Source organism: Thalassophryne amazonica, chromosome 4 (assembly GCF_902500255.1).
Source record: "Thalassophryne amazonica chromosome 4, fThaAma1.1, whole genome shotgun sequence".
Lineage (NCBI taxonomy): Eukaryota > Metazoa > Chordata > Actinopteri > Batrachoidiformes > Batrachoididae > Thalassophryne > Thalassophryne amazonica.
This window is the reverse complement of record NC_047106.1, coordinates 73,642,900-73,655,175: the sequence shown is the minus strand read 5'-3', so window position 1 is coordinate 73,655,175 and position 12,276 is coordinate 73,642,900. Positions and strand designations below refer to the sequence as shown.

The following is a 12,276-nucleotide window of genomic DNA, read 5'->3' as shown; positions in this document are numbered from 1 at the left end:
TGAGTTTGAATTGCGGACTGGTTTAAGAAATCTGAGTGTAAATAAAAACAAAGAAGGATATATGTTAGTAACGAAAGTTGGGTAAATGTCTGTCCTTACCATCATCTGCGTAACACAGATAAAGCTAAATGCATACACATAGATATCACATTGCAAAGTTATAAAAAGGGGACCCTTACACGGCGTGTTTGTAGATTTAGTAGTAAAGATGCACCATAGGGACCCCTTTTTCTTAAATTATAGCATGCCTCAAGAGACATGCATCGCCTAAATTTGGCGTCTGGCCAAAAAGGGCATTAGAAAACAAGCTGAAAAAGAAGAAAAACAAAGTGGAGAATGTTGAGAAATGGCCTATAATGAAAACCATTATATGATTGACTAAGGCAAATGACTTAAGGACGGACATGAAGGGAAACCATTTATTGTGTTTATCATTTAACTAGACATAGCTGCGCTAACCTTAGAATAGTTTCTTGATTGGTTGACTAAATAGTGGTAACGTAGGGGTTATTTGATGCATTTAAATAATAAATGTGTGACGCTTTAACAAAATAATATGTAGAACCAAGTATAATGGGTTGGAGCCTCTGGTTGAGTGAGTCAATAGATGCCAGAAGATGATTGGATGCACTGATGTCAATGTGAAGCCTTTACTTTGCCATGATTAAGAGGTTGATGTAACTTGTTTTATGTGGCCATTTTAAGTGCCTTGAATTACACCAAAACTCAATGTTTGAATGTCACCTTGCGTTGATATAATCCGGCTAATTGCTCACCTTGTGCCTTAGTATGTAGGTTCACCTGCACTGCAATATATTTACCGTGTGAAGTATCACTGATATTCATATCCGCACCAGAGTTATCAGTAAGTCGAGTGATGTGTTTTTCTTTCTTTTTTATTGCAATGCACAAAGGAGGATGTCTTGTCAGTAAACAACCCAAGAGTATAATTGATGTAATGGGACTCTTTCGAGTCCCAGAGGAGGGACTGTAGAAGAATTTTTAGGTCCTTATTTGAACTATGATGAACTATCAAGTGTCCTGATCCGAACTATATGTCCTCTGGTTGAACTAGCAGGTGTTCAACCCAAAAAAAGGGCTCTATTAGTCATTCAGTCTGTCAGGGGCTTTCCAAGGCCTTTTAGGTGCTTTCCCGCAGGCCACGTGCAGGGGCCTCAGGCCAGCTGCACGTGTGACTGAGGCCACGTGCGGGGGGGGGGCCTCAGGCCAGCTGCACCTGTGGCTGAAGGTCTTTTAAAAAAATCAGTTGTAAATCCTTCACGTTTTAATGGGAGCGTTTGTCACATTGAAATAATGGCCTAACACCTGCTTAGGGTTCACTAGAGGACGCTTCCAATAGAAAACCATGTCTTAGGAATGAAATAAATAAAAAAGTTGAAGGAGGAGCGATGCCCACGGGTCTCCAATAAATAGACGAGCGCGATTGTCATATTCAGTCTCTCTAGAGGACTCGGTTTGTCTAAGCTCTGAGTCGAAGGCTTAAATAAACTTAAAAACTCTGTGCATTTTATCTTGCTTAAGGCTGAATTATTCTAAAGTGTTGTGTCCTTTTTCTAGCATATCACTTGCAATTAGTTTGTGTTATCTAAAAGAAGACATCCCGAGAAGACTAAAGACGAGCCGCGACACTAGATTGATTCACTGTGGCTCGATTCACTGTTCCCCAGGTGCATGTGACACACGAGTCATGTTATCAAATAGCTGATAGTCTGGAGAAGACATAACACATGCTCATCAGTTGGACGGGGTAGTCTTCTAACTAATAATAATTTTTGGGCCACCTTTACTCTGTTGTTAAAAATAAATACACTGACATCCACACAATTTACTTTTGATAGGAAAAAACTGACTTCACTTGCCACTTAGTTTTACCCTTAATGTATCCAAAAACAAAACACTAATTTATAAGGGGGATGTCTTTATGCATAAAATATGGCATAACTGCTGCAAATATATATGTAGTTTTGCAGATATACACTCTAAAACATTGCAGCTGCGTTTAGTTATGTCCACTTGACTTGCTACCTCTCTTTAACATAAAGAACTCTTACAAGTTTTGGATGTTGAACTCAACTTCACAACTCAACTTGTAAAGTTGATGTTGAACTCAACTTGTAAAGTTGATGTTGAATTCAACCCCCCCCCCCCCATAAATAAATTATATATATATGAGGTCTGTCAATAAAGTATAGGTCCTTTTTATTTTTTTCAAAAACTATATGGATTTCATTCATATGTTTTTACGTCAGACATGCTTGAACCCTCGTGCGCATGCGTGAGTTTTTCAACGCCTGTCGGTGACGTCATTCGCCTGTGAGCACTCCTTGTGGGAGGAGTCGTCCAGCCCCTCGTCGGAATTCCTTTGTCTGAGAAGTTGCTGAGAGACTGGCGCTTTGTTTGATCAAAATTTTTTCTAAACCTGTGAGACACATCGAAGTGGACACGGTTCGAAAAATTAAGCTGGTTTTCAGTGAAAATTTTAACGGCTGATGAGAGATTTTGAGGTGATACTGTCGCTTTAAGGACTTCCCACGGTGCGAGACGTCACGCAGCGCTCTCAGGTGCCATCGTCAGCCTGTTTCAAGCTGAAAACCTCCACATTTCAGGCTCTATTGATCCAGGACATCGTGAGAGAACAGAGAAGTTTCAGAAGAAGTCGGTTTCAGCATTTTATCCAGATATTCCACTGTTAAAGGAGATTTTTTTTAATGAAAGACGTGCAGACGGATTGCAGCGTCGGCTCGCAGCCGCTGCGACGCTCCGCCACAGGAAAAACACCTCCGTTGGAAGCCTTAAGGACAAGTTAGAACATGTCCAGCTGTTAAACAATTTCTCATATACTCACTCCACTGAAAGCCATCAAAAGCCGCCTGGATTTTACAAATGGTTATCAACACGGAGGTGTTTTTCCTGTGCCACCGCACCGTGCCGGCTGCGTCCCTGTCCACACGTCTTTCATTAAAAAAATCTCCTTTAACAGTGGAATATCCGGATAAAATGCTGAAACCGACTTCTTCTGAAACTTCTCTGTTCTCTCACAACGTCCTGGATCAATAGAGTCTGAAATGTGGAGGTTTTTAGCTTGAAACAGGCTGACGACGGTGCCTGAGAGCGCTGCGCAACGTCTCGCACCGTGGGAAGTCCTTAAAGCGACAGTATCACCTCAAAATCTCTCATCAGCCGTTAAAATTTTCACTGAAAACCATCTTAATTTTTTGGAACAGTGTCCACTTCCATGTGTCTCACAGGTTTAGAAAAAATTTTGATCAAACAAAGCACCAGTCTCTCAGCAACTTCTCAGACAAAGGAATTCCGACGAGGGGCTGGACGACTCCTCCCACAAGGAGTGCTCACAGGCGAATGACGTCACCGACAGGCGTTGAAAAACTCACGCATGCGCACGAGGGTTCAAGCATGTCTGACGTAAAAACATATGAATGAAATCCATATAGTTTTTGAAAAAAATAAAAAGGACCTATACTTTATTGACAGCCCTCGTATATATATATATATATATAGAGAGAGAGAGAGAGAGAGAGAGAGAGAGAGGGGCAGTTTCCAGCTTTTATGACAGAGAAGGTGAAAGATGAAAGACAAGAAACCAGAGACACATACAGTAAAAGTCACCATAACTGGTCTCATTTTTCGCATAAGTTACAAATGACTGTCATGACAACTGCAGAAAATGTTACAAAAAATACATTTGGGAAATAGGCTTTTAAAAAGTATATGATGTCAGTAAAAGTAACAGATTTGGGTAAATGATGGCTTATTTCAGAGATTATGAAGAGGATAATTGATTGGACATATTAAATGCTGTTACTGCATTTGCTTATGCAAATTTAAAGGAAGCGTTATTGCCATCCATGATTGATTAATTTTGAGGGGACACTACCTCTGTGTGTTACACCATCATAACAACAAAACCTTTCAATAACAGTCCGTGATTTGGGGACAACACAGTTTGACCTCATTGGCGCTCACTACTAACATTTTGGGTAGGGTTGTATATCTCCTGATAGATAAACAGCTAAACCCAAGGACGTGCATCAGCACCTCCATCACAAAGATGTGTTCTCTGCACACCTGTAACAGTCCAGTGGCCATTTATAATATCCTTGCTTTCTTTCACAGTCCTTTTAGCTCAGGAATGACAACAAATAAGAAACAGCTTCTGAGAGCTTAAAAGAACCTGGCTTTGGGATTTGGTGCTGTATAAATAAATTGAATTGACAATGTGAACAGAAGGTTACTAAATATGTCATCAACATCATGAAGAGCGTGTTTTTTATGACAGAGAAGACTACTTAAGTTAGAGTGAGTCTCTGAAGTTCTCCAAGAACACAGAAACGTGAATTCACAGATGTATGAGCATTATACACACATGCACAGACATACAAATTGGTTTATCGTGTACCTTTTTGAGAAGGTTTACTTTGTTCTTCTTGGCACTGCTTGTCAGTTTAGTGCTTTGCACAGCACCACACTGCCCAGCCTTCCACTTACTGTCTGCTGAATGCCTGCATGAACACACAGACACAGAGAGTGGCAGGTATAAAAGTGAAAAATCTCAAATCACAAATGAGATGAGCCAAAATAAACTACTGATAAACAGAGAATAAACAGACCCAAAGACTACAGAATAATGCAACTAATGAAACTGATAAACGGAAAATGCAATAAATAACAAATGGAACATAATCAGATAAGAAACACTGAAGATAAATAATAAAACCCAGTGACTAAAGCATAATATAATAAATGTGATAAACAGAATGAAACTAAGACTATAGCAACTAAGGGACCAAGAGTGAAAGCAAATAATAAACAATAAAGCAAAACTAAATACACTGCAAAGAAAAGATACACAGAGACTAAAAGAAACAAAAGCAATCATAACATGAACATGGCAATGATAATAAGACATGACACAGACACTCAGAACTCAGAAAAAAAGGTCCAGAATCATAACAGCTGGCCCCAAAAGGGCCAGACCATGACAGCTCTGCTATCATCCTGACTACATTGTAGAATAAGCATGGTTTGTTTACTTGTTTGTTTGGTGTGAGTTGTTTTAACATCTCTCTTACTGGCACCTTGTTGTTGCTGTAAACTGTTTTTGTTGGTATGGCTCAGTCCCTATTTAATGGTGCTGTTGTGTGTCACACCCCTTATTTCATAAGAAAAAGAAAGTGGGCAACAAAGCATAGCTGCAATATTAAAAATTATATACGCTATTCATGCGTCTGAGGGCCCAGGGCTGAGCATCAGCCCATCCCTTTTTCGAAGAAAGTTAGCTAAACGCCCACCCAAAATTAATATTTTTTTTCTTAAAGTTTATTAAACACCCACCTAAAATAAATTAATTTTGTGACCCCCAGCATATTGTAAAAAGCAAAAAACTGAGTTTTCATGATGTTTTTCTCCTCTTCCGTGTCTGACGTGACAATGTCATCCATTTGTGCTGTGATCTCTTTGTGAAAGACTCTTGTGCAAGAAACAGGAAGTGTTCTGTGACAATGTGGTTAGCTTCATAGAAGCACCGGTCACACGGTGCTGGAGCTACTCTAAGGTTGTGCTTTCTGCATAAATACACAGTTTATTCATTCTTCCTGCTCAGATGGTAAACCAGGGGAGAATCCAGGTGGAAAGATGGTGTTCGGGGGGGGGGGGGGGCATGGCCCCCACAAGACCCCCAGATTAAAGGTCCACTTTTGAACTTTTGAAGACATTTTTTTCATACTACTAAATACTACTACTGCTTAATAATAACAATTTTAACAAGTAAAATGTTTAAGTGAGTATTACTCAGGGACTACGTTTTACTACAGTTCTGCACTAAGTTAAATTGATGAGCCAATGTATGTTTAGCATTTGTAAAGTAGGTAGATCATTTTGGCTTGGTCATATTAAAACTAGCTCATAAGTTGAAAAAGTATGGGCACCCCTGTTCTAGGCTATGGATTATCTGGACACCCGATGACCTTTCTTTTGATGGCCTAAATCTGACATCAATGAGTCTCGAGTTAACTTTATGCCTACAACAAAATCAGTCTCATTGTATATTTGACATGAAAACATTAACAAAGCTGTCAAATGCATGCAGCTCTGTTCTCACTGGAACAGGTGAAAAAAAGGTACTACTACTACTCACCCCCATAGTCTAAACATGGGGAGAAAGTCAAAGATTTGAATTTACCACAAATTTTTATGCTGTTAAGAGCAGAGAATTTCCCAACCCAGGAGGACCCTCCTTGAGTATATTCTCAGTTTCTCTCTGCTTGACTCACAGCTAATTAAAGTATCTTACTGTATCTTGATATGTGTTCAACCAGTCAAGAGAGACAACCGCATTTGATCATTCTGTCACACCTGACATACATACATACCAGTAATTACTTACAAGTCGAGCATGGAAGGATGAAGCATTTAGGAAAGCACGGCCATGAATTAAGCCCAAACAATGTTGTCACATAATGAGATTTATATGAAGGCCAAAGTTTCATATCTTCCGAAACAGTAAACCTTATGCCTGAAAATGAATCCTAAAGGTTTACAGGAATGTAAACTACTCAAACAAACACAGATGTTGATGCATAAATGCAAAAATGAATGCATAAACTCACACACATGCAGGACGCTCCTGTCAGCTGAAGAGAGTGAAGTTATTCATGCTGATGTTGTTGAATTATTTATGCTTTTGATGGGATTGTGATGTCTGGCTAACTTTGAAAGAAGTTTATTTTGGATTGAGCTGGCAGCCTGTCACAGCACTGGAATTCAAACTGAAATGCTAACTGTGTGTCTGTCTGTTTGTTTGTTACTGTATATGTACATGAGATGGTAAGAGCTGCCAAGATATCTGACATCGCTGCTGTGCTGTGCTGACACTTATGGTGAGTGTCAGGTAATCACCCCGGTGACATCACCTTAGCAACTGGACTGTCGCTAAGGTTGACAGTTGAGGCACACCCCTGTCAGCTCAGGATGACAGGGTGTCCCCCCAGGACTCAGTGCATCAGGAGATAGAGTGGCTGCTTGTTTGTGTAGCTCTATGGGCTTAGCATTCGTGAAGTTCTTATTAACTGAGTCACACTCAGGTATACAAGTACATGGGCAGTCATGCAGTTTGGACAGTTTTGTAATTTTGCCTCTATACACCACCGCAATGGAACCACTCATGATGTGCTGGGAGTACAGACCTTCTGCTTGGTGTGTTAATATTGAAAATATTGCATTAGACAGGAGTTACAGCGATTTCATACAACTCCAAATCAGAAATGGTTGGGATAATTTCAATCATGATGTGCTTTTTGTTGTGCACCATGACGTAAATTCCTCCACACGTCTTTCATTACAAAATCTCTTGTAACAGTGGAATGTGCCGGGAAAGTGCTGATGTCCACATTTTCTGTGATTTCTCTGGTAGTCACACGACGTCAAGGATCAACACAGCCTTCACTTTGGAAATGATCTCGTCGTTTCAGCCTGTCGATGGCCGCTCGAAGCGCGGCGCACCCTCCGCCGCTGTGGGCCGTCTTTAATCTGGTTGTAATCCTCCTTAATCTGTGTGACGCCGATAGAATCTTCACCGAAAGCCATCTGAATTTTCCGAATGGTTTCCACCTGGCTGTCTCACACAGTTTCTGAAAAAATTTTCATGGAGCAAAGCGGCAGTCACTCAGCCATTTCCCTGACAATGAAAATCCGATGAGGGGGTGGACCAGTGCTCACTCAAAGCCTGCCCACAGGTGAATGACGCAACCGACAGGCGTGAAAAAACTCACGCATGCGCACGAAGGTTCAAGCTTGGCTGATGCAAACGCACATGATTCAAATCCATATAGTTTTTGAAAAAAGGGTCGGAAACTTTTCTAACAGACCTCGTATGAAAGCATATTTCTCTTATCAAGTATTGAAACAAACGCTGCAGTCTCCCATACCTCTTCGGCCCCATAAAAAGATATTACAGCTCTTGTTCAAATTTTGCAAACCTGATTTAAAAACTATGCTTTTGAAGCTGCTTTTGTACATGATTAGTGGCATTGTGAGTAAGTGAGCAACTTTTGCATAATCCACCAATACGGAACATGAAGATTGCCAAAAAAAAAGTGGTGTGATAGAGGAAATCTGAGCTCAGATTCAGCACCCCAAAACTAACCTAAATCAGATCTCAAAGTCCATTCAAGAAAAAAATTGTTGACCAGTGTTATCATTAAACGACAGAGGAATTTCTCCCCCTCTAGCTGCCACCTTATCGTGGTGGGGGAGTTTGCGTACCCGGATGATCCTAGGAGCTATGTTGTCGGGGGCTTTGTGCTCCCTGTAGGGTCTCCCAAGACAAACAGGTCCTAGGTGACGGGTCAGACTAAGGGCAGTTCAGAACCTCCATGACCAGTAAAAGATCAAGGACCGTGACGTCACCCGGTATGGCGGAGCCGGGGTCCCACCCTGGAGCCAGGCCTGGGGTTGGGGCTCGCGCGAGCGCCTGGTGGTTGGGCCTTAGTCCATGGGGCCCAGCCGGGCTCAGCTCGAAAGAGTGACATGGGCCCGCCCTCCTGTGGGTTCACCACCTGCAGAGGGGGCCATGGGGGTCGGGTGCAGAGAGGATTAATTGGCGGTCGAGGGTGGGTGGCCCGGCGGCCCGGTCCATGCTCACAGCCCCTGGCTGCTGGGACGTGGAATGTCACCTCGCTAGGAGGGAAGGAGCCTGAGCTTGTGCGGGAGGTTGAGAGATACCGACTAGAGATAGTCGGGCTCACCTCCACGCACAGCTTGGGCTCTGGTACCCAACTCCTGGAGAGGGGCTGGACGCTTCATTTTTCTAGCGTCGCCCACGGGGAGAGGCGGAGAGCTGGGGTCGCATTGCTTATTGCTCTCCAGCTCAGTCGCCAAGTGTTGCCTTCGGGTCGGGGACAGGTCTCTCACCGTTGTCTCGGCCTACGGGCCGAGCAGCAGTGCAGAGTACCCGACCTTCCTGGAGTCCCTGGGAGAGGTACTAGATAGCGCTCCGACTGGGGACTCCATTGTTCTCCTGGGGGATTTCAACGCCCACGTGGGCGGCGACAGTGAGACCTGGAGGGGGGTGATCGGGAAGCATGGCCTCCCCGATCTGAACCCGAGTGGTGTTCAGTTGTTGGACTTCTGTGCTAGTCACAGTTTGTCCATCACGAACACCATGTTCGAGCACAAGGGTGTCCATAAGTGCACGTGGCACCAGGACACCTTGAGCCGGAGGTCGATGATCGACTTTGTAGTCGTATCATCTGACCTTCGGCCACGTGTATCGGACACTCGAGTGAAGAGAGGGGCAGAGCTGTCGACTGATCACCACCTGGTGGTGAGTTGGATCCGCTGGGAGGGTAGGAAGCCGGTAAGACCTGGCAGGCCCAAACGTATCGTGAGGGTCTGCTGGGAACGACTGGCGGAACCCTCTGTCAGCGAGGTCTTCAACTCCCACCTCCGGGAGAGCTTCTCCCAGATCCAGGGGGAGGTTGGAGACATGGAGTCTGAGTGGACCATGTTCTCCACCTCCATTGTCAATGTGGCTGCTCGTAGCTGTGGTCGCAAGGTCTCTGGTACCTGTCGCAGCGGCAATCCCCGAACCCGGTGGTGGACACCGGAAGTAAGGGATGCCATCAAGCTGAAGGAGGAGTCCTACTTATCTTTGTTGGTAGGTGGGACCCCAGAGGCAGCTGACAGGTACCAGCAGGCCAAGCGTGCCGCAGCCCGTGCGGTCACAGAGGCAAAAACTCGGGTCTGGGAGGAGTTCGGGGAGGCTATGGAGGAGGACTATCGGTCGGCCTCGAAGAGATTCTGGCAAACCATCCGACGCCTCAGGGGGCGGAAGCAGCTCTCCACCAGCACTGTTTACGGTGTGGGTGGGGAGCTGTTGACCCTGACTGGGGATGTTGTCGGGCGGTGGAAGGAGTACTTCGAGGATCTCCTCAATCCCATTGTCACGTCTTCCGAAGAGGAAGCAGAGACTGGGGACTCGGAGGCGGACTCATCCATTACCCAGGCCGAAGTCACTGAGGTGGTTAGAAAGCTCTTCGATGGCAAGGCTCCTGCAGTGATGCGGTTGCTGTATCGGACCGTCGTGGTGAAGAGAGAGCTGAGTAGGGGGGCAAAGCTCTCGATTTACTGATCGATCTACGTTCCGATCCTCACCTATGGTCATGAGATTTGGCTCATGACCGAAAAGAACGAGATCGCGAGTACAAGCGGCCGAGATGAGTTTCCTCCGCAGGGTGGCTGGGCGCTCCCTTAGAGATAGGGTGAGGAGCTCAGTCACTCGGGAGGAGCTCGGAGTCGAGCCGCTGCTTCTCCACGTCGAAAGGAGTCAGTTGAGGTGGCTCGGGCATCTTTTCCGGATGCCCCCTGGACGCCTCGTTGGAGAGGTGTTCCGGGCACGTCCCACTGGGAGGAGGACCCGGGGAAGACCCAGGACACGCTGGAGGGACTACATCTCTCGGCTGGCTTGGGAACACCTTGGGGTTCCCCCGGAGGAGCTGGAGGAGGTGTGTGTGGATCGGGAGGCCTGGGCGGCTTTGCTTGAGCTGCTGCCCCCGCGACCCGACTCCGGATAAAGCGGAAGAAAATGGATGGATGGATGGAATTTCAATGCTTAAAGGGCAAAGTCACAACCCGAACATGAATACCCATGATCTTAAATCCCTCAGAAGACACTGCATCATGAACCATCATTCACCAATAGCTGATACAACCACAACAGCAAGGGACTACTGAGGGAAGCCTTTGTCAATCACAACAATGCAGAGTTGCATTCACCAATGTCACTTAAATCTTTACTGTGCAAAAGTGAAGTCTTACGTTAACCTATTCGAGAAGCGGCATCGACTTTTTGTGCTCAGAGATACAGTAAAACTTGCCTAAACCCATTGTATAAACCGTATTTTTGCACTCAATGGACAGAAGCAACAGTCTCATGCTTTTGAATGGTTTTCCAAGTAATAAACAGGTATATAAAGGATTATATACAATGGATTTTCACTCACATCGGGCAAAATGTGCAATCGCAATGCATTTTCATTAAAAACCCCTTGCATGTACTGGACAAAGCAGTCTGGATGTGCTCAGTAAAATAGGTACGAAATGAGGTTCAGCACTGACACTCACCGGTTTGAGCAAAGTGGGTACCATATTTCCGTGATTAAAGCTTGGCCATTTATTTTTTCAAACTGTGCTCAGACCCTAAAGGAGGCAGGGTGTAATTTGTGGCTGGTGATTACTAACAAAATTCAGCTTCATGCCTGCACTGTAACATGGTGTTACGTTTCACACATACCCCTGGGTGTGATGAACAAAAGAGCTTTAGATCAGAGCCCTCTACCTGGTTGCAAACCCTCCCTGGAATCTGGCGTGCACCTGCTAAATCAGAGGCCGCAAAGAGCTATGATTTGTCACTTTTCTGGTTTCACCCCTTCCTTTTCTGTCAAATTTTAAAAGCTTTTGCAGTGTGCACTCTGATTTCATTTCAATCATGGATCAAATACGTTTGGCAGAAAAGTCCACAAATATGACCAACTTCAGAACATGGAGTCAGAAAAAGGCGCTCAAATGACCAGCAATTCATGGAGGGAAATTGTACCTTACCATTGGTTTGGTGGTTGATGATTGTATGAAGACCCTTGTTGAGGGACAAATTAAATGGACGGCATTTATATAGCGCTTTTCCATCTGCATCAGAGGCTCAAAGCGCTTTACACATCAATGCCTCACATTCACCCCGATGTGAGGCTGCCGCCATGCAAGGTTCCCACTACACACCGGGACCAACTAGGGATTAAGGACCTTGCCCAAGGGCCTGTACTGATTTTCCTGTCAGGCTGGGATTTGAACAGAGGGTCCTCTGGTCTCAAGGCCAACGCTTAACCACTAGACCATCACCTCCCCTAATTAATCCAGAAAAAGCCACCATTCCTGCGAAAAATTGCATAAAGATGTGACGGTGATCTTTAAAAGATTAACACGCACATTGGTGTCATTACATGGCCACGGAATTACAAAGCTGCAGAAGAATAAATCAGCCTTTAAGATTTTAAGGTACCACTCCGTATCAGACTTAGAAAAAAGAGTGACTTGTCCAAATGAAATCTTTTTAACGCACATAATACCTGGCACTTATTGAAAGCAGGCGTTTATTTTTTTCAGACAAAGCTTTGACCCGGTCATTAAATGAGTCAGGTCCTGATTCAGGATTCCCCGTAGATAGTTAGGCACCTCCTGACTGTA

General features: G+C 44.5%; 1 protein-coding gene across 2 annotated transcripts in view; it reads right to left on the bottom strand.

The window, feature by feature from the left end:
* The window catches only part of zbbx (zinc finger, B-box domain containing), a 262,691-nt gene that overhangs the window by 188,004 nt on the left and 62,411 nt on the right, over positions 1 to 12,276 (bottom strand). For both annotated transcript variants that reach the window (XM_034168122.1, XM_034168123.1), the window contains exon 4: positions 4,439 to 4,541. In XM_034168122.1, the coding sequence (XP_034024013.1) occupies positions 4,439 to 4,541 (103 nt within the window). The remainder of the gene's footprint in view (positions 1 to 4,438; positions 4,542 to 12,276) is intronic.